The 23,291-nt window shown below is 43.7% G+C and overlaps 2 protein-coding genes across 3 annotated transcripts in view; one reads left to right on the top strand and one right to left on the bottom strand.

The window, feature by feature from the left end:
- Positions 1-7,570, bottom strand: part of RAB23 (RAB23, member RAS oncogene family) — a 34,425-nt gene extending 26,855 nt beyond the window's left edge. The window contains exons 1-2 of one of the 2 annotated variants that reach the window (XM_075861984.1): positions 7,483-7,570; positions 4,357-4,460 (exon numbers count right to left, since the gene is read on the bottom strand). The gene's annotated coding sequence lies outside the window, so the exon portion shown is untranslated. The remainder of the gene's footprint in view (positions 1-4,356; positions 4,461-7,482) is intronic. The other variant, XM_075861985.1, reaches the window with a different exon arrangement.
- A 308-nt stretch (positions 7,571-7,878) lies between these two features.
- On the top strand, positions 7,879-9,873 carry CEP43 (centrosomal protein 43). The gene has a single exon (XM_075861982.1). It carries the CDS (start codon positions 7,932-7,934, stop codon positions 9,150-9,152), a length of 1,221 nt encoding a protein of 406 aa, XP_075718097.1. The 5' UTR covers positions 7,879-7,931; the 3' UTR covers positions 9,153-9,873.
- The last annotated feature ends 13,418 nt before the right edge of the window (positions 9,874-23,291 follow it).

The raw sequence follows: 23,291 nt of genomic DNA on the forward strand, positions 1-23,291 counted from the left end.
GCAATACAAAAGTATTGCAGTGTATTATAAATGCGATCGCAGAATCGCATATTATAGTCCCCTAGTGGAACTAGTAAAAAAGTGAAAAAAAAGTTTAATAAAGTTAATTTAAAAAAAAAATTGAAAAAAAATGAAAAACCCAGCTTTTCCCCTTACAAAATGCTTTACTATTAAAAAAACAAAATAAAGTTACAAAGTTACACATATTTGGTATCGCCGCGTCCGTAACGACCCCGACTATAAATCTATTACATTATTTAACCCGCACGGTGAACGCCGTACAAAATGTAATAAAAAACTATGGAAAAATTGCTGTTTTCTGTGAATACTGACTTTAAAAAAATGTGATAAAAAGTGATCAAAAAGTCGCATCTACTCCAAAATGGTACCAATAAAAACTACAAGTCTTCCCGCAAAAAAAAAGCCCTCATACAACCGCATCGGCAAAAAAATAAAAACGTTACGGCTCTTCAAATATGGAGACCCAAAAACAAATAATTTTGAAAAAAAAGCGTTTTTACTGTGTAAAAGTAGTAAAACATACAAAAACTATACAAATTTGGTATCGTTGCAATCGTAACAACCCACTGAATAAAGTTATTGTGTTATTTATATCACACGGTAAACGGCGTAGATTTAAGACGCAAAAAAGAGTGGCGAAATTTCAGGTTTTTTTCTATTTCCCCCCAAATAAAAGTTAATAAAAGTTAATCAATAAATAATATGTCCCCCAAAATGGTGCTATTAAAAAATACAACTTGTCCCGCAAAAAACAAGACCTTATACAGCTATGTCGACCCAAAAATAAAAAGGTTATAGCTCTTGGAATGCGACGATGGAAAAACTTAAAAAATGGCTTGGTCATTAAGGTCTAAAATAGGCTGGTCATTAAGGGGTTAAAGATTTGTTTTATAAACATTTATCACCTATCCACAGGATAGGTGATAAATATATGATCACTGGGACCCCCACCACTGGGACCTCCACTGATCCATAGAATGGGGGCTGTGACCGCCTGTCCTCTCAATACACGATTGCAGTGAGGAAGACTTTGAATGGATCGGCGGTTGTGTGCTTACGTTGCCGCTCCATTCTATGTCTATGGGACCAAGGGAAACAGCCAAGTGAAGTGAATAAGCGCTAAAAGTCCATTGTGGGAAAACCCCTTTTAAATCGGATCGGTCAACTGACAGAATTCAGCAGACTTCTAGCTATAACTGTATTTATGAGGAGAGTGCCCCCCCCCCACCTGTCTCAGTTTTATTGACATGCTGCTGTGTATACATAGTATGTAACTATAAATCCAGTGTATTCTTTCAGAGCTTCTATTAGCCAAATGGCACAAAAAACGGTTTGTGCTGTTTTGGCTACTAGGAGTACAGACCTGTAGCTGTAATATACTGCTCTTACATAGGACACAATATTAAGCGGGACAGATCCGCTTTAACAATAGAACAATATTATAGACCTGCTTGATATGCAATTATTTTTACCTTTGCTTTATCAGTTACTAGCGGTTATACCTGGCGTTGCTCGGCAGGTTGACTTACGGTATAGATAGAGTAAAAGCTCACTATTTAAATACCTCTCAGTATGAATTTAATTGCTAGAGAGTGTAAATAATGTTATTGGAAGCATAAAAGAAATGAAGCAGTATATTGATTACAGATTTATATAGTGTTGATTTAGGACTGAATGTTTCTATTCCAACGCTTTCTTGTAAACAATGTGTTTTGTCTTTTGATCCGGTGCCAAGATGTAGAGATTCTTTCCAGTGCCGACTCTGGAGCAAGCAACATATAGCTGCCCATGGGAAAAACAGGGACTTTGAAGGTGTATTCCTGCCACTTAATCAAAAATCGCAAAAGGAGGCAAACTTTGTTCAATGTCCAATCAAAAATAGATATTCCCTGATTTTAAACCTATGAAAAATCAGGCTTCAAACAAACAAATTTTCGAAAATATATATAAAGATGCCAGGATGACAGATACGCAGGTGCCGTTTTTGGCTCAATTTCTTTATCCAAACATGGGAGTGGACACAAAGAAAGGAGATGCATCAGTCTTTTCTTTACACCCATCTTTCCATTCGGATACACGTCTGTTTTTGACTAAAGAAACTGAGAAAACTGCGTGTGCGATCCTCGCCTTAGGCTGGATTCACACAGCATTTTTTTTACTGGCGTTATTAATGGATTTTTTTGCTGCGTTTTTTCATGCAATTTTAAGTGCGGCCAGATGTTACATTAAAGTCTATAGCAAAATATCAAATGCACTACACACAACTGCGTTTTGGTTGGTGGCATTTTTGGGGCAATTTTGTGGTCAGTGGCGTTTTTTTCCCCCCAAACCCAGCATGCTCTGGGTTTGGAATTTTTTTCAGGCGTTTCTCCCATAGGACCTCAAAAACGCATGTAAAAAACAACACTAAATGAAAAACGCCACATAAGAGGCACTAAAACGCCTTAAAAACGCATGTTACATTTGAAAACTGCTAGCATTTTTAGAAACATTTTTTTAATGCAGTTTAAAACACCCAAAAAATTCTGTGTGTGAAGGAGGCCTAAAAGAGGTTATCCTTAGGATAGGCCATTAATATTTGATTGTGTGTGTGTGGGGGCGATTTACAGCACCCCTGACGATCAGCTGAAGTACTTTGCCCCCCATCATTGCTTACCCAGGCACACCGCTATACGTATGGTTGTAGTTATGCCTGGTACTGCAGCTCAGTCCCATTCTCTCAGCTATTGGTGGAAGTGCCAGGAGTCGGACCCCCACCAATCAAATATTGATATCCTATCCTAAGAGTAGACCATTAAGGTTATTAAAGTCCCGGAAAACTCCTTTAAACCTTGACTGTTAAGTGCAGCTATATCATTAGGCCTCATGCACACGACCGTAGCCATGTGCACGGCCGTGATTTTCGGGTCGGCCGGCAGCGGACTGTCAGCCGCAAGCAAATCGCGGGCAATGCACATGGCCATTATTTTCAATGAGCCCGGACCGCAGAAGACGGCCGTAATAAGACATGTCCGTTCTTTCTGCGGTGCGGGCTCCCGGGCCATGCACAGACCGTAAAAACTACAGTCGTGTGCAAGGCCCCATAGAAATGAATGGACCCTGCAATTCTCCCGTGGATTTTCGGGGGAATTGCGGCTGCAAAAGCACGTTCGTGTGCATGGGGCCTTAGACAAATAGATGGAATCGTGCTAGTGTTAATGATTGGATCCAGTGTTGCTGTTCTAGAAAGCAATGTGACAGTCCCTAATGCGGATCCCCCATTCTGGTGAATGAAGCTGCCAAGTGCCTGTGCTTACGTATTCTTTGTACAGGATTTTTGGAATGTACTACACAAATAATGGGTTTAAGGAGCTGCTTAAAAAAAAAAAAAAAAAAAAAAAGAAGAAGAGGAAAAAGGCAATTCAAATAATACATTCTACAAACCAGAATATACGTCAATGCAGTGAACTTTTTATTTTTTTGAAATTTCGTTACTTGAGATCCACCCTCCAATCTCCAACCCTAAGGAGTCAGCCTAAAACCCCATCTCTTCTGAAAAGCCTATAACCCGGCATACATGGCAGCAGCAATAGGTGCCCATTCCGCCACCGTTTTTACCTACCCCTTAATTCCTTGTACACTTCTACAGGCATGTACTCTCTTCTGATTTCCTTTATCATTAATGTGGCCATATATAAAAACTGTCATTAATCGGAACAATATCGGTGTCAACGTTTAAGAAGATTGCACAGCCCAATACCAAGATGAGGATACAAAATATATGTAGCAAATATAGTGAAATTCCATTAATACAGAAATCGATAACCCAGAAAGTATAGCAATCCGCTATTTGTTTCCAGCACAAAAAAGAAATATAATAAGAATTAGGAAATTCCCCGAATTAAACTAAATTACAGTAGTAGATAGTGACAAAATATTATTACAGCCTTCCTTCCTTCCTGTACATTCTCTACCCCTACAAGTCAGTTACAATCACCATCTGATAATCCAAAATATTTGATAATCTGGCGAGTACCAGGTCCCATGGCTGCCAGATTAATAGGAATTTGACGGTGTATATAAAACATAGCAATCTGCAATGTTGTTCTGGAAATCACTGAACGCCAGTCATAGATGATTTTTGGGATGTTTCACATTCATGAGAGAAATATTTTTGTTGGAAACACATGTTCAGGGCGTTAACACATAAGACTTCACCATTTCCAATCTGTTGCATATAACAGAAATCTGAACGAGTGCCTGGGACTAAATACAGATTTCTACAGCACAGAGATATAAAAAACTAATGTTATACCATGTTATATGTCTACAGATAAAAAGAAAGACTGTACTCACCAGACTCCACACTCACACGCAGCAAAGTACACAGCGGACAGACTTGCCAGCGGAGACACCCGGGCGGATCAATGCTCCCTTGGTGGCAGATTTGTATTTCTCAGCTGCAGGAGAGGGCGGCACAACAGTTGCCATGGGAAGGTCAGTTTTTTTTAGCTAGAGGCTAAACCGAAACTACACGAGCACAGAAATTTGGCTAAAACCCTTCACTTGACACCCATTAGTTGTCTGAGGTGTGAGGTCAGCAGGAAATTAGTCACACCGAAAGTTTTAGAACACCCTGGACACCAGCGATGGCACGTGTGAAAGTTCTAGCACCCTGCTGTTGGTCATGGATATGATATGCTGCAGTGAGGACATATAGGAAAAAATACATGGGAACCTACATAACATTATATAGACATCTGCAACCAGTTGTAAAATACAGACCTAAAGGAATTAAAAACAACAAACGATCTGTTGTATCGGTAAATATGACCTCAGTGTGCTGTGATGACTAGATAAGGCGTAGTTCACATTTGTGTCTGGACTCCGTTCACGGGTTCCGTCGGACCTTTCTGTCAGGGGAACCCATGAACGGAATCGAAACTGAAACAAACGGAAACCATAGTTTTGCATCACCATTGATTTCAATGGTGACGGATCCAGTGCAAATGGTTTCCGTTGAAGTCTACTGCGCAATTGATTCCATCAAAACAACGGAACCCTTACACAATGGTGACAAATGGAAACTATTTGCACCAGATACGTCACCATTGAAACCAACCAACCTATGGTTTCCGTTTGGATTCCGTTCATGGGTTCCCCTGATAGAGTCCTGACGCAGATGTGAACGAAGCCTTAGTTATAGTTTACATCTAAATTGGAGGCTCCATTAGGGGCCTCTGTTGCAAATTCCGTAGAAATAACTGAAAACAATAGCGCAGCATGCTGCATCATTGTTTCCGGTAAAACCACTGAAACCCCTGATGGAACCCATTAAAATCAATGGGTTCCGTCGGCGTCCATGCTGCGCTGTTTCCGGTAAAACCACGGATACCCTGACAGAACCCATTAATGTCAATGAGTTCCGCCGGCCGCGTTCACGGTGCAACGGAAACAGCGCTTCCGGTTATTCCCTTGTTCTGCTCCTCTGATGGAGCAGAACACCGGAATGACGACGCATATGTGGACATAGCCTTACAGAAAAGAAAATAAATTTCTTATCAAAACAACATTTTTACAATTCTTGCAGCATAGTGAATACCTTAGGATAAATTCACAAGAGGCAGATTTTTTCGAGAGATTTCTGAGACTGTTACATGCTGCAGAAACAACCCAATTCCGATTTATAGAATGGATTTTAGTGACAGGAATTTCTGCAACAAATCCCATGTGAGCATACGCTTATGGTAAAGCAAATCTCATACCACATATGCTCTGAAACAAACATATGCAAATTCAGGACTAGCAATAATGCTTACCAAAGTAACCGGCCGTAAATCCGAAGGGTCAGTCAGACACGGCAGATTTTGTTACAGAAGTTTTTGCTACTGAAAATCATTTGCATTCATGTGAATGTGGCTGTTTCTGCGTCAGGTGAATGGATTTTTGCAAATTCCATTCAGATGAATGGAACGGATTTTCAGTCCCAGAAATTTCTAAAAAACAAAATCTGCCGCCTTACCAAAATCTACAGAAAGACGATGGGCCGCACTCCTAGATAGGAATGTTCAGGTGCGGTGAGGACTCGGGTTGGATATCCCACAATAAAGTATAATAAAGAAATCCTAGCACTCAGTAGAAAAAAATGGACGTACAGGAAGATTTCTTCAAAGTGATTTCTTTTATTTCAAGGTAGTTGAACTCTTTTTTTGTCAGGTGATATTTTAGAAGCCAATTTTTTAGGACGTTTAAGACTCTACGTCCATTGTTTTCTACGGAGTCCTAGGGTTTCTTTATTACACGTTACCAAAATCTATCCCTTAGGCAAACCAAGGCCTAAATCAAACAGTGTAGTTTTAATGCAGATTTGGAATGGGTTTACAGGGCCTAAATCCAAAAACAAGGAGAACAATAGGTATTTGCTATATTCTTAGGATAAATTTCTGGTTTTGGCTACAGAAAACTAATTTAAAAACTGCAGTGTGTGAATGAGGCCTAACCATCAAAGATGGTACAAACGCTCAAGGAACCAATTTTTTTTTCTTTCTGGCCATGGGTAAAAAATTTAATTGAACTTAATAGAAACCAACCCACAAAGCCGGGCACTAGTATTTCTTGGTGCACTGGTGACCTTGGAATCATTCTGTCCGTGACTACGGAGTATCTTAAGGCTGGGTTCACACGAGCATGTTCGGTCCGTAATGGACGGAACGTATTTCGGCCGCAACTCCTGTCCCTTATTGTGTCACCATGTACGTAATATAAAGTGCCGTCCTATGGAACAGACCCTTATGCAGCACAATAAATGTCACCCAACATAGAATCTCTTATAAAAATAACAGATTCCTTTACGTGTAACTAAAAAGCGGACAAGTACTGATCTGCTCCTAATATGAGCGGAGCCGAGGGCTGGACAGATCCCAGGAACCCTGCAAGTAACCTTTTAGAGTTGTTCTTTAGGATCTACGGATGTGCTTATTGTGGGGGTCCTGGAGTGGTGAACCGACTCTAGTATTGTATCAAATGTCCATGAAGGCGAAAATAATCTCTGGATGTTCAGCTGACGGATATTGAAAAACACCAAGCGCAATCTAGGCACAAATGATGTAACCATAGCGATGTTAATAAGCTTTATCTATCATCGTTCACTGATAATGAAATGACAGGGTCACTATAAACTATGCAGGGACTGCAGGAGGCAGGGCAGCTATTTCCTACATGTAATACTATACTGACAGTGCGATCCGTCAGCCTGGATGTCACATATGTTCAGGGCTATGAGGGATCACACACATAGGAGTACATCGCAGCATAGACTGGACCCCACAGACCCGCCACCACAACACCCAGGCAGGCCAGAGGCGCTGACATCATCACAGATAAGAGTGATCATATGGGGAAGGAATGAATACGAAGTGATCCACCCAAACCGAGACATCAGTGCAGAGGACCCCGCCCATCCCGCCAATAACCAGCTCCTACCCTGCTCCCAGCAGCCGGGTCCCGGTGTGTCGCTGCCACGCTCTGCGCTGTTCGGTTGCCAAGCGCCCGGGGAACGCGGGGAGGGATGAGCTAGGAAACACAGACCACAAGACCAAAGTAGCCGAACCGCAGAGTGATCGATTTTTTTCTTCTACATCGTGTAGCTACACATAATGCCTGGAAGGGCGGGGTTTATGTTGCTTAGTTACGAGTGAATGGAAACACAGTTCAACGAAGCTGTCGAAGCTTGGCGCTCAAACCTGGCGCTTTTCTGACGACGCGAGCTCCGCCCCGCGATCTACGACTCTTTTCTAGCGGCCCCTTAACAGCGGCGTGCATTGTGATTGGCCGTTCGGTGACGTTGCTATTGGAACGGATTGACCAAACCACGCTCGGCAATCACAGCACAGCGAGTTTCCTTATTAGGCGGTCCGAGCCGCGGAGCTCATATGGCAGAAATGTCTGCGGCGGCGGAGGAGGACACCGAGCTACGGGACCTGCTGATCCATACTCTTGAGAATAACGGCGTCCTGAACAAGATCAAAGCTGAGCTGCGGGCATCGGTCTTCTTGGCGCTGGAAGAGCAGGAGCGGGCGGAGAACAAGCCGTCACTCCTCAACGAGAATCTCCGGCAGTTCCTGGCCACTAGAGATGGCCGCCTGGTGGTCGGCCTGCTCACTGACTTCCTACAGCACTTCCACCTGGACTTCACACTTGCCGTACTGCAGCCTGAAGCCTGCCTGCCCAGCGTTCCTGATGACCGGACGTCCACCGCTCGGGAGCTGGGGCTGCCCGTGTCGGAGGCGGGGAGGAAGGCTCCACTTCTCCTGGAACTCGTTAGACTCTTCCAACCGAGGGATGCGGCCCGGGCTCTGCCACAGGAGCTGCTCCCGGAGCACATAGCCGAGGCGCAGGCCAAGTTCAAGCAGTATTACCGGGAAAGTAACGGGGAGATCGGCGAGAAGGAGCTGCGGACGCTATTTGTGGATCTCTGCCCCAACTTCCACAGGAACATGCTGGACCGGTACGTCACCGACGAGCTCGCGGCTGCGGGTAGAGACCTGGGCGGCGGCATAGATGAGCCGCGTTTCCTGGCAATGTTCCGGCGCCTCTTCATGCAGTGCAGGAGTGTGGTAGCCCGGGACCTCCTGTCCAGCACCCCGCTCCATGATGGCCGGAGCAGGACTGAAGGTGACACCAGCAGCTCCAAGATCATTAGTCACATGCAGCCGACACGCAGAGAAGTCCCTCAGCTGGACCATGAAGACTCCAAGCTGGACGATGACGACCTAGAAGGAGACTCTTTCTTTGATGACCCCAAACCCGAGAAGACCTATGGCTGGAAGGAGACGAGCAAACCTAACGGGGTTCATCCTGTGCCCTCACACAGCTCGTTCTCGGGGTCACCTAAGGTTAGTGACCCTGACCTCTTGAAGGAGAAGATGGCCTCCCTGGAGCTAGGGGCAGGTCATGAGGAGGACTATATGGACGACTTCCAGAGCAGCAGCCAGCGCTCTGAGAAGAGCGAGCTCAGTATAGGAGAGGACCTTGAAGAGGAGCTGTCTGTGGATGAGCTGACCGCTAGTGACCACAAGCTGGAGGACTTCACTCTGGACAACTCTATCTCTCACCTGAGTGATGTAGCAGACTACCTGGAGGATGTCTCCTGATAGTCTAGTATTGTAGAGAATGGCCGCACACTGGGCCTGGTTGGACATGTCTGCTCTATCGCTATGGGACACTTTACACTGTATGTTCAGAGGAAAGATGCCCCTACCTTTATAGGAACTGGTTGGGAAAGTGGTTACAGTACAAAAAAAATACATTTCAGTTTACTGTACTTTGCCCATGGGGTAATGTGACATTTTACTGAGCTCGATAATGTGCTCTGATCGTCAATATAGGGCTCTGTTCACATCTGCATCTTGGCTCATGTTAACAGAAGCCACTACACAGGGCCAGGTCCATCGCTTGACTGATGCCAATAGTCCCCAATGACTTGCAATGGATTCAGTGATGGTGTCTGTCACTTGGATGGGAAGAACAGCGCTGCACGCAGTTCTATTTCAGTGGAATTTGTAGGCTGTGAGCGGAGCCCCTGATACAATCCTGAACATAGCCTTAGGGTGAATCCAGACGTTGAGGCGCAGTTAAAACCATATTGAAAAAAACCACATGTTTTTATTGTGATGTTTTTCTATGCAAAGCAGGACCCGCTTCGAAGATCACATTAAATCATAGTAAAAATGCAAGCGGTTTTCGTATGTGGTATTAACCGCACTACATTGTCTGATACACCCTTAGTAACGAAATCTGTACGATTTGGCTGAAACCATCCTAACATATTTTTGTTATAGAGTTGGGTACAAAAATAAACCACATATTTTATGACATGGTCCTTATAGAAGTTTTGGTTTGGTATGTATGTTAGCAGTTGCATAAAAGGTATGATCGTTTTTTTGTTTTTCTTTTGCTCATGCCCATCGGAAATTAAGCAAAGGGCAAATGTATTAGAAGTAGTGAAATGGAAGTGGAGCAGCTGCCCTATAGCAACCAATCTGGTTCCACTTTTGAAAGTGAAAGCAAAAACCTGATTGGTTGCCATTGAAAATGCCACGTTCCCTTACACTGGTTTTAATAAACCTGCCACATTTGTTTCTCACCCATGGCCGTTACTAAAATGGAAGAAAAAATTGCCTTGTTGCTCATAGCAACCAATCACAGGGCCTTGTTTTGAGGAGTTGCTATACTAAAAGCTGAGCTCTGGTTGCCATGGAAACTAGGTCAGTCTTTCAGTTAGGCAGTTTAGATAAATAAGACCTACATCATTTGCATTCCTTACTTTATTGTTGAGTACTTGGTCATCTCTTTATGGAAAATCCTGTGTGTGGAAGGGCTGGTGAAGTATGAGATAAAAGAAGCATCCGCTCTTCTGACCGCTCGTACAGGATGAGGAGCTCCAGTGTTGTCACCTGCTTCACGTGTTAGACATTGCTCAGACGTAGTGTACAAACCAGCGTTTACAAACTGTAAATTGTAATTGTAATGCAAAACCAGGGGTAGGTCCAAAACACAGAAAGATTTGTAAATCTTAGTTACATAGTTAGGCCCCATGCACACGAACGTAAAAACGCCCGTAATTACTGGCCCATAGACTTCTATTGGCCACGGGTACCTCCCCGTATGCTTACGGGAAGGTGCACGTGTCGTTAAAATATAGAACATGTCCTGCTTCAGGCTGTATCAATGGCACGGGCAGGCCCATAGAAGTCTATGGGGCTCCTGTAATTACGGGTGACTTCGTGTGTGCACCCTTAATTACAGGAGTGTTGCTCGGCGACGTCAGTAAATAATCACTGTCCAGGGTGCTGAAAGAGTTAAACGATCGGCAGTAACTGTTTCAGCACCCTGGACAGAAACTACCGATCACAATATAGATCAACGTGTAAAAAAAAATAGAAGTTCATACTTACCCAGAACTCCCTGCTTCTTCCTCCAGTCTGGCCTCCCAGGATGACGTTTCATCCCATGTGACCGCTGCAGCCAATCACAGGCTGCAGCGGTCACATGGACTGCCGCGTCATCCAGGGAGGTCGGGCTGGATGTCGAAAGAGGGATGCGTCACCAAGACAAAGGCCGGGTAAGTATGAATTTCTTTTACTATGGAAAGGGCTGTCCCTTCTCCATCCTGCACTGATAGAGAGAAGGGGCTGCCGATTAGTGCAGTACAATTTTGAAGCGAAAACGTGCCCGTAAATACGGGTGGAACACTGGTGACACCGGACCTGTATTTACGGGCAGGGGTCCTTAAATACTGGTGCAATACGGGTCGAATATGTGTGACCTAGGACCCGTATTTACGGGAGGAAAAAAATAAGTTCGTGTGCATGAGGCCTTAGTACGGCTGAAAAAAGACACATGTCCATCAAGTTCAACCAAGGGACAGGAAAAACTTTTTTTTTTTGGGTTCATGTTCTTCCTATTTTTGATTTACAAATCCTAATGAAAAATACCTGTGGGAAGGTGGTCTAATGGGATTTACAGGAACCACCAAAGGAGAGCAAGGTAGCAATTTCCATAACCAGTATAGACTAGAATGTGTGTCCACCTTTCCATTCAAACCCCGCCAGTACGTGGCAGCTGCCTCGCAGATTGCTGCTCAGGGGACTCTACCCTATCAGACGTTTAGGTATATGCCGTAAATGTATTTGGTCAGAAAACCATTTAAGGCTGGGTTCCCACTTAGGGTATGTTCACACGAGGTCATTACGTCCGTAATTGACGGACGTATTTCGGCCGCAAGTACCGGACCGAACACAGTGCAGGGAGCCGGGCTCCTAGCATCATAGTTATGTACGACGCTAAGAGTACCTGCCTCGCTGCCGGACAACTGTCCCGTACTGTAATCATGTTTTCAGTACGGGACAGTTGTCCGGCAGCGAGGCAGGGACTCCTAGCATCATACATAACTGATGCTAGGAGCCCGGCTCCCTGCACTGTGTTCGGTCTGGTGCTTGCGGCCGAAATACGTCCTTCAATTACGGACGTAATGACCTCGTGTGAACATACCCTTAGCGTAAACGCTGCGGAATTTCCGCAACAATTGTGTGCGGAACTTCCGCCGCATTTACAGTAGCAGCAAAGTGAAAGAGATTTAGACACTCATTCCCACGCTGCAGAAAAAAAACCACGGCGTACACGTTTATAAATTGAACTGCGGTGCAGAATTTAATTTCCAGGTTGGACATGCTGCGTGAATTTTATGCAGCGTATCTGACCTGTGGGTATCCGGCCTGAAGGGGATGTCCGGGCACGGACTGGTATTCCATATTGATGACCTATCCACCCGGACCCGATCAGCTGTCTTCGGGCACTGGATGTCCGTGGCCGGAAGCAGATGGCTCTGGTCCCAGTATTCAAGTGAAAAGGAGCAGAGTTGCAGTTCTGCAGCATGGCCACTCTGTAGTGTACGGAGCCATCTGCTTCCAGCACTGAACATTACATCCGGTGCCTGGAGTCAGCCGCAACATGTGATCGTTGCGGGGTGTCGGACACTCACCGATCATATACTGATGACTTATCCTGTGGATAGGTCATCAGTATGAAAAACCACCCTGTGCCTGGACAACCCTTTTAAAGAATAACTGCACCTTTATTACACAGTATCTCTATGATATATCAAAAGTTTATCAGATGTTTAGATCAGTGGGGTCTGGGTGCTGAGACCCCCCCCCCCGCCGTTTGCTGAAATGAAGGTGCAGAAGCGCTCAGCTTAAGGCCTTATTCATACGAACGTGTTATACGTCCGTGTGACGGCCGTTAAAACAACGGCCGTCACACAGACCTCTATAATCCAATGGGGCTGTTTCAACAGTCCGTGAGAAAATAGGACGTCCTATTTTTTCACGCTTCAGGCATCTCTCCGTAGACTCTGGTCTATGGGGGATGCGTGATAACGCGTCCCGCAGCGCAGAGCACGGATGCACCTCGTATGTGAAAAACAGCATTTTTTTTTCATGTCCGAGATGCGCAACGCTCGTGTGAATCCAGCCTAACGCCATGCATCTTCTGCTGTAGATGGGTTCACATAGAATGCTTACAGGGAGTGCTGAAGATGCAGGGTGCTCAGCTAAGTGCTTCTGCGCCTTTATTTCAGCGAGGTCTTACCACCCAGACCCCCACCGATCCAAACTTTTGATATGTCTCCATGACATGTCAAAAGTTTGACGATCGTTCAAGTGGGGTGTGGATTTTTGCTGCAGATTTTACCCCTAAATTGAAAAGGCAGAAATCTGCAGTGAACATCCGGAACGGAATGAACATACTTTGGATTTGAAAATACGCAACATACTAATCTCTGTGCAAAAAAAATGTTCCGCAGCATTTGGATGAGATTTGTTTAAATCTCATCCAAATCCACTGCAGATTTTTCAATGCGCAAATCTGCTCAAAAAATGTGCAGCATTAGGCCGGGGCACACGAGCATGTTATGTCTGTAAAGGACGGAACGTATTTTGGCCACAAGTCCCGGACCGAACATGCTGCAGGGAGCCGGGTTCCCTGCAGTGTGTTCGGTCCGGGACTTGCGGCCAAAATACCTTCCGTCCTTTACGGACCGAACATGCTCGTGTGAATCCAGCCTTACTGTCTAATTTGCAGGGAGCTAGACACTGTAAAGTCCACAAACAATACAGCCATATAGCACAAGGCATATTCGTGTCTATAAAAATAATAATTGTACCAGACATATTAGTTCTTTTATAATAGAAACCTAGCTGTACTATAGTGCCCATCTAAGTGCACCACAGTTCCTGCTTTAGTACATATATTGTGTCTGACAGTGTGAATTTAATATTACCTTCCACACAGCCATTATGAGGCTAAATACAAGCTTTGTGTTTCGCCTCTCACAACAGTATTGTGGCCAATATTGCTGTCATCAACAACATTTTCCTGTAAAAGTACTGATGAGTGATGAACTGTCTTATATACAGCAGCTGCAAACCTATATACCACCGGATTTTGATGCAATGCCATGCCTCATTAAAATGCATTCACATCAGATACGGATTTCAAATATGCTTGTGCGTATGAGGCCTTAGGGTACACAATGCAGCGGGTGAAACCACGCTCACCCACAGGGGCCAATGGCTGCACCGTATTGTTGGTAAAACCAGTGTTACTACAAAATAGTGCAGTGATGTAGTCTGTATGTGGCTGCTGGAACGTACCCTCATTCTGCCTGCCTGTTTCACTCCTTATTACTCTCAGGACAGCAAAATACCCCAAGAACCTCTGGCCGGACTGCAGTGATTGTCCTCTCCGACAAGGGATGTCAGCTTCCTGTGGTGGGCCCCTTAGGCAGTGATGAGGGATCATATCACCACATACAGTGGATATAAAAAGTCTACAAACTCCTGTTGAAATGCCGGGTCTTTGTCATGTGAAAAAATCAGTACAAGATGAATCATTTCAGAACTTTTTCCACCTTTAATGTGACCCATAATCTGTACAATTCCATTTAAAAACAAACTGAAATCATTTAGAAGGGAAAAAAGTACATAAGTGTGAATAGTACCTAAAAGCAAAAAACTTCTTTAAGACCTCATTTACACAAGCCAAAACCAGGAGTGGCACTTAGTCAGGCCGAATTCAAATAAACGTAGATTACGTCTGTTAAAACAACGGCCGTTACACGGACGCATGTACACTACCGTTCAAAAGTTTAGGGTCACTTAGAAATTTCCTTATTTTTGAAAGAAAAGCAGTTTTTTTCAATGAAGATAACATTAAATTAATCAGAAATACACTCTATACATTGTTAATGTGCTAAATGACTATTCTAGCTGCAAACATCTGGTTTTTAATGCAATATCTACATAGGTGTATAGAGGCCCATTTCCAGCAACCATCACTCCAGTGCTCTAATGGTACATTGTGTTTGCTAACTGTGTTAGAAGGCTAATGGATGATTAGAAAACACTTGAAAACCCTTGTGCAATTATGATAGCACCGCTGTAAACAGTTTTGCTGTTTAGAGGAGCTATAAAACTGACCTTCCTTTGAGCTAGTTGAGAATCTGGAGCATTACATTTGTGGGTTCGATTAAACTCTCAAAATGGCTAGAAAAAGAGAGCTTTCATGTGAAACTCGACAGTCTATTCTTGTTCTTAGAAATGAAGGCTATTCTTTGCGAGAAATTGCCAAGAAACTGAAGATTTCCTACAACGGTGTGTACTACTCCCTTCAGAGGACAACACAAACAGGCTCTAACCAGAGTAGAAAGAGAAGTGGGAGGCCCCGCTGCACAACTGAGCAACAAGACAAGTACATTAGAGTCTCTAGTTTGAGAAATAGACGCCTCACAGGTCCTCAACTGGCAGCTTCATTAAATAGTACCCGCAAAACGCCAGTGTCAACGTCTACAGTGAACAGGCGACTCCAGGATGCTGGCCTTCAGGGCAGAGTGGCAAAGAAAATGCCATATCTGAGACTGGCTAATAAAAGGAAAAGATTAATATGGGCAAAAGCACATAGACATTGGACAGAGGAAGATTGGAAAAAGTGTTATGGACAGACGAATCGAAGTTTGAGGTGTTTGGATCACACAGAAGAACATTTGTGAGACGCAGAACAACTGAAAAGATGCTGGAAGAGTGCCTGACGCCATCTGTCAAGCATGGTGGAGGTAATGTGATGGTCTGGGGTTGCTTTGGTGCTGGTAAAGTGGGAGATTTGTACAAGGTAAAAGGGATTTTGAATAACGAAGGCTATCACTCCATTTTGCAATGCCATACCCTGTGGACAGCGCTTGATTGGAGCCAATTTCATCCTACAACAGGACAATGACCCAAAGCACACCTCCAAATTATGCAAGAACTATTTAGGGAAGAAGCAGGCAGCTGGTATTCTATCTGTAATGGAGTGACCAGTGCAGTCACCAGATCTCAACCCCATAGAGCTGTTGTGGGAGCAGCTTGACCGTATGGTACGCAAGAAGTGCCCATCAAGCCAATCCAACTTGTGGGAGGGGCTTCTGGAAGCATGCGGTGAAATTTCTCCCGATTACCTCAGCAAATTAACAGCTAGAATGCCAAAGGTCTGCAATGCTGTAATTGCTGCAAATGGAGCATTCTTTGACGAAAGCAAAGTTTGAAGGAGAAAATTATTATTTCAAATAAAAATCATTATTTCTAACCTTGTCAATGTCTTGACTATATTTTCTAGTCATTTTGCAACTCATTTGATAAATATAAGTGTGAGTTTTCTTGGAAAACACAAAATTGTCTGGGTGACCCCAAACTTTTGAACAGTAGTGTATTTAAACGGGGCCGTTCACACGGTCGTTGTTTCAACGGACCGTGAGATGGGTCCGTTGAAAAATAGAACATGCCCTATTTTGTTCAGTTTTCACGGATCTGTGAAAATGTAACCCGCACGGGGGCACCTCCGAGTTTCCCCACGTTCGCATGAACCTAGCCTTAATGCCGAATTCAGACAACCGTAGTATACGTCTGTGTGACGGCAGTTAAAACAACGTGTCCTATTTTCCTCAATTTTCACAAATCCCTAAATAGACAAGTCTATGAGGGATCCATGAAAACTGCACCCTCATGGGTGCACCTCGGACGTGAAAAACTGCCATTTTTCACGTCCCGAATTTGCACTTGTTCGTGTGGATCTGGCCTATAAGAGTATAATGGAATGATTTTTACCTGGATTTTGCTTACAAATACTGATCCAAAATACTGTAGTCTGAACAAGGCCTAACATTTCTCTTTACCCTATTTGGCAAGTATAGGGTGTATACACCATGACATTGTTTTATTGTAACCATCCCTGGCAACTGTGTTTTTCAAAAGGGCAAACTTTATTTAATCTTTAGACTTTGGGCTGAAACTAGCATATTTATTAAAGGGGTTTTCCTACTAAGAACATTTATCACCTATCCACAAGATAGGTAATAATTGTCTGATTGCTGGCATCCCCACCGATTGCGAGGGTGACCTGAGCCCCACGTTCTCCTCATTTCTTGATTGCAGGGCTCTATTCAATGTCTATAGGGCTGATGGAGACCGCCAATGCTTTAGTCAAAGTCTTCACTGCGATTGTACAGTGAGTAGGAGCGGGGGGCTTGGGACCCTTGTACTAGTGATCAGTGGGGGTCCCAGCGATCATACATTTCTCACATTCTGTTCTTAGTGGGAAGGCCCCTTTAAATCAGGCAAAGTTTTGTCAGGGAATAGACAGAAAGCCTTCCTGCCTAATTCACATAGGACGCTTTGGCTATTGGGATAATCTCTGGTCTCAAAGGGGCCTGTTGAGCACCGATGACGGATCAGGCACAGCGTCGTGGCTTCTATTATACACAGAAGCCACAAAGCGGAGTTCCACTATGGACTTCGTGTAAACTATTACGTTACGGGAACGAAGTAGTTCCCGCCAATTGATGTAATTGTACATCATAGTTATGGCGCGGGCAGAGGAGCTGTGCTCGCTCCATCATTTGCATGTGCCAGCTGTATTGTACAGCCAACACCTCGCTTCAACAGCCGGGATCAGAAAGAGCTCCAATCCTGTCAGTTTACCCCTTTAGATGCAGCGGTCAGTAACAACTAGGGCATATAAGTGGTTTCAGAAAAAGTGGGCTCCCTCTGTCAGCCCATTGAAACCCCCCTCTCCCGTGACACGAGCGATTTTACTCAACACAGTGGACTGCATTTCTGTTACTTCTGATATAAACACCGTTGAAAAAGTTCTGAGAACCAAAACCTTCAGTATTTGGTCTGAACTAACTTACTAATGGATTGAAACATTTGTGAAGTATGAACTACACTAAGAATTTTGTATTGTGTGACTACACTGTAATAAAAATATTGGAATCGGGCTTGTAGATTTTTTTGCTATGTACTAGCAGACTAAGCCTTTGTTCACATCTGCGTTCAGGTCTCTATTTACAGATTCGTCACTTGACATCTCATCGCTATTCTTGCTGTCAAATCGACGTAGCCTATTATAAAGTTTATTAGTCATGGCTTCAGTTACAAACGATAACCATGATGCAGATGTGAACAGAGCCTTACAAACCCCATCCTGGGAAGAAAAATAAAACTGTTACAATGTCACAAAAAAAAATCACAATAAACAATTTAAAAATAAATAAAATATTAACCTGTTAACGCCGAAGGACCGATATATCCGTCCTCTGCAGCTGCTAGGATATATCCGTCCTCTGCAGCTGCTAGGATATATCCGTCCTCTGCAGCTGCTAGTTCGCGCAGGAGGACGGATAAATCCATTCTGTGATCGCGCGGGTACTGACAGTGTACACACGCGATCAGCTGCAGGAGAACGGCTGTTATACACAGCCTGGCTCCTGCTGCAACTGCCGGAATCGAAGCGCGCTCCGATTCCGGCAGTTTAACCCATTAAATGCCGCTGTCATATCGACAGTGACATCTAATGTGTTTGAGGAAGGGAGCTCCCTCTATCACCCCATCGGCACCCCCGCAAAGAATTCACGGGGCGCCGTCGGGTTTCCATGGCAGCCGGGGGCCTAACAAAGACCCCCAGGTCTGTCTTTAGCAAATAGATTGCCTGTCAGTTTTACACTGACAGGCAATAATGCTTTGATATACTAAGGGCTTATTCAGACGAACGGGATATACGTCCGTGCAACGCGCGTGATTGCACGGACCTATATTAGTCTATGGGGCAGTGCAGACAGTTGTGATTTTTACGCAGCGTGAGTCCGCTGCGGAAAAGTCATGACATGTCCGTTCTATGGGCGTATTTCGCACATCACGCACCCATTGAAGTAAATTTTCACTCTTTTCTCCCATTCCCCCCATAAAAAAATGAAATAAAAGTTAATCTGTAAGTCCTATGTACCCCAAAATAGTACTAATGAAAACTACACATTGGCCCGCAAAAATCAAGCCCACATACGGCCACATTGACAGAAAAAAAAAAAGTTACGTCTCTTGGAATGCGGCGATGCAAAAACAAGTAATTTTTTTCTAAAAGGGTTTTTATTGTGCAAACGTAGGAAAACATATAAAACCTTTACATGTTTGATATCCCCGTAATCGTGCCGACCCATAGAATAAAGTTAACGTGTTATTTACGCTGCATAGTAAACGGCGTAAATTTATAACGTGAAAATCAATGCTGGAATAGCCGCTTATTTTTCAATTCTCTCCTAAAATAAAGTTAATAAAAGTTAATCGATATATTATATGCATCCAAAAATGGTGCAAATACAAAATACATCTCGTCCCGCAAAAAACAAGCCCTTATACGGCTATGTCGACGGAATAAAAAAAAGTTACGGCTCTTGGAATGCGACCGTGAAAAAACAAAAAATAATCCTTGGTCATTAACGCGCAAAATGGCCCGGTCATTAAGGGGTTAACATTCATGAGACAGTAAACAGTGAAATATTTACATGTAAACCTACTGCTCTGTTATAATGGAAGCCATAATGCTGTGTGCCAGATCTGTCATACTATGGATCCAAATGGTGACTGAAGCACCTCATTGACTTGTAATGTGGTCCCGTCGGGGATGCCAGTTTTGTAATACATCATGACTATAAACATTGCTGTGGGTAGAATATAGGGGTAAGGCCTCATGTACACGACCATAGCCATGTGCACGGCCGTGATTTTGGGGTCGGCCGGGGGCAGAGTGTCAGAGTGCACATGGCCGTGGCCATTATTTTCTATGAGCCCGGACTGCAGAACACGGCCGTAATAAGACTTGCCCGTTCTTTCTGCGGTCCGGACTCCTGGGACATGCACGGACCGTGGAAACCACGGTCGTGTGCATGGCCCCTTAGGAATGAATGGAGCTGCAATTCTCCCGTGGATTTTCGGGGGAATTGCGCCCGCAAAAGCACGTTCGTGTGCATGGGGCCTTAGAGTTTCGATCTTGGTACAATAATAAAGCCAAGAATCTTAGCTTTTATTAATACCAATGTTCTAGGTGCAATTGAAGTCGGGGAGCAGCATGACAAGTTTTACTTGCTGGTTTAGTGTCACTGTGTGGGAGGGGATATATGCTGCAAGTGACATCAGAAAGAAACATCACAACCTTCCAGTGACCGGGGGAGGGAACTTTTCTTTACGTCGTCAACCCTCAGACTATGTTTACATCATATTTTTGCCTAAGTTTAGCGTATAAGTCCTGAAAAATATCCCGACGTATATGTTAAACCTAGGCTGTGACGGATGGGTAACAGTGACACCATAGACTATAGTAGTGTCCGTTATAAGTCGTGAACTGGCGTCATGAGTGTTCAAATGGACACCATTATAAATCTACAAGTGACAGATGCCACTATCAGGCCTCTGTTTAACCCCTTAATGACCGCTGATAAGCCTTTTCACGGCGGTCATTAATGGGCTTTATTCTACAGCGCCGCCATTCTACGGCGCTGCTGTAGAATAAAGTAAACAGAGCAGGGAGCCGTCAAATCTCCCTGCTCTCAGAGGCAGCTGAGGGCTGGGGGCGTCCCTCCTCTGCCGGGTGAGATCGTTATTAGTATCGATCTCACCCGTTTAACCCTTCAGATGCGGTGCACAATAGCGTGCACCGCATCTGAATGGTTTTGGAGAGAGGGAGGGAGCTCTCCCACCGACACCCGACGATAAAATCGCCGAGTGTCTGTGTCTCCAATGGCAGCCGGGGGTCTAATAAAGACCCCCAGGTCTGCCTGGAGCGAATGCCTGCTAGATCATGCCGGAGGCATGACCTAGCAGATGCCTGTCTGTTTTAAACGGACTGGCAGTAATACACTGCAATACAAAAGTATTGCAGTGTATTATAATAGCGATCGGAGGATAGTGAAGTCCCCTAGTGGGACTAGTAAAAAAGTAAAAAAAGTTTAATAAAGTTAATTTAAAAAAAAAGTGAAAAAAAAATAAATTAAAAACCCACTTTTTCCCCTTACAAAATGCTTTACTATTAAAAAAAACTACAATAAAGCAAAAAAGTTACACATATTTGGTATCGCTGCGTCCGTAACGACCCCGACTATAAGGGTATGTTCACACGTAGTCAACCAAAACGTCTGAAAATCCAGAGCTGTTTTCAAGGGAAAACAGACCCTGCTTTTCAGACGTTTTTTACCAACTCGCATTTTTACCAACTAATTTTTTTACCAACTCGTTTTTGGAGCTGTTTTCATTGGAGTCTATGAGAAAACAGCTCCAAAAACGTCTGAAAGAAGTGTCCTGCACTTCTTTTGACGAGGCTGTATTTTTACGCGTCGTCGTTTGACAGCTGTCAAACGACGACGCGTAAATAACAGGTCGTCTGCACAGTACGTCGGCAAACCCATTCAAATGAATGGGCAGATGTTTGCCGACGTATTTGAGACGTATTTCCAGACGTAAAACGAGGCATAATACGCCTCGTATACGTCTGAAATTTGGCCGTGTGAACATACCCTAAAGCTGTTACATTATTTAACCCGCACTGTGAACGCCGTAAAAAATAAAATAAAAAACAATGGAAAAATTGCTGTTTTCTGTTAATCCTGACTTAAAAAAAATGTGATAAAAAGTGATCAAAAAGTCGCATCTACTCTAAAATGGTACCAATAAAAACTACAAGTCGTCCCGCAAAAAACAAGACCTTATACAGCTATGCCGACGCAAAAATAAAAAAGTAAATGTGACAATGGAAAAATGTAAAAAATGGCTTGGACATTAGGGCCCAGAATGCAAGCAGGGGGAAGGGGTTAATGTATTCGTCGTCCATAGACAATACTGGTTTTAAAAGTTTTAAAGTAAAAATCTCCCTTTTTCCCTTATCAAATCCTTTATTATTAAATAAACTATACATAATTAGTAATGCCACGTCCGTAACAGCCTGAACTATAAAAGTATTTTGTTAATTATCCCGTAAACCATCGCTATTTTGTGATCACGTCACCTCCCAAAAAATGGAATAAAGATTAAAAAAAAAAAAAAAAAGTCGAATGTACCCAGGATTGGTACTCGTTCCACAAAAACCAAGCCCTCACATGGCTTTCTTGATGGAAAAATAAACTTATGGCAACACAAAAAGTAAATTTTTTTTTTCTAAATTATTTTATTGTGTAAACACCATAAAACATTAAAAAAACAAAAAACAAAAAAAATATATACATTTGTTATCGCCATAATCGTATCGACCCGCACAATAAAGTGAATGTCATTTATAGCAAGCGCTGAACGCTGTAAAAAACAAACAATAAAAAAGTGAATAAAGAACAATAGTAGAATTGCTGTTTTTTAGTCACCACGCCTCTTAAAAAAAATTGAATAAAAATGGATTAAAAAGTCCCAAATTGGTACCAATGAAAACTACAGATTGTCCCACAAAAAATAAGCCCTCACACAGCTCAAAAAGTTCTGGCTCTCAGAACACGACAACAGGGATAAGATCCAGCACCATTTATCAGTGCGACACTGGCCACATATCTGCGAATTATTATTTATTTACCCCAGTATTATACCCTCTTAGGCTATGTTCACACGGGGTATTTTGCCGAGTTTTTTGACGCGGAAACCGCGTCGCAAAACTCGGCAGAAACGGCCCGAGAACGCCTCCCATTGATTTCAATGGGAGGCGTCGGCGTCTTTTTCCCGCGAGCAGTAAAACTGCCTCGCGGGAAAAAGAAGCGACATGCCCTATCTTCGGGCGCTTCCGCCTCGGACCTCCCATTGACTTCAATGGGAGGCAGGAGAAAGCGTATATCTCGCTGTTTTATGCCCGCGGCGCTCAATGGCCGCGGGCGAAAAAAGGCGCGATAATTGCCGCGAAAATCGGCGTGCAGGGAGAGGAATATCTGCCTCAAAGTTCCAAACGGAATTTTGAGGCAGATATTCCTCCCCCAAAATACTCCGTGTGAACATAGCCTTAATATGCCCTGATGTACTCCTCACAGCTTACATATGCCCCAACAGTGGCGCTCCTTCCCTTCTGAACCCCTACAGTGTACCCAAATAGCAGTTTACATCCACATATATGGCATTCCCATACCCGGGCGAACCCACTTAACAGTTTGAGATATTTCTCTTCAGTGGCACAACATATTGTGCACTAAAATGGCATGTCAGTGGAAAATCCACTGCACATTATTTTCTAGTAAATAACACCTTTTAGGTCAAAGTACTCACTGATCCCTTAATAGATGCCTTAAGGGGTGTAGTTTCCAAAATGAGGTCACTTCTTGTGGGTTTGTTTTACGATTTGACCTCAGAGGCCTGCAATTGTGGGCGAATGTTGTGAAAGTCCATGATCTGATGGCATATGTACAG

Source organism: Rhinoderma darwinii, chromosome 4, assembly GCF_050947455.1.
Source record: "Rhinoderma darwinii isolate aRhiDar2 chromosome 4, aRhiDar2.hap1, whole genome shotgun sequence".
NCBI lineage: Eukaryota > Metazoa > Chordata > Amphibia > Anura > Rhinodermatidae > Rhinoderma > Rhinoderma darwinii.

Coding starts and splice junctions, on each gene's coding strand:
- CEP43 (XM_075861982.1), top strand. CDS start 7,932: ATGGCAGAAATGTCTGCGGCGGCGGAGGAGGACACCGAGCTACGGGAC.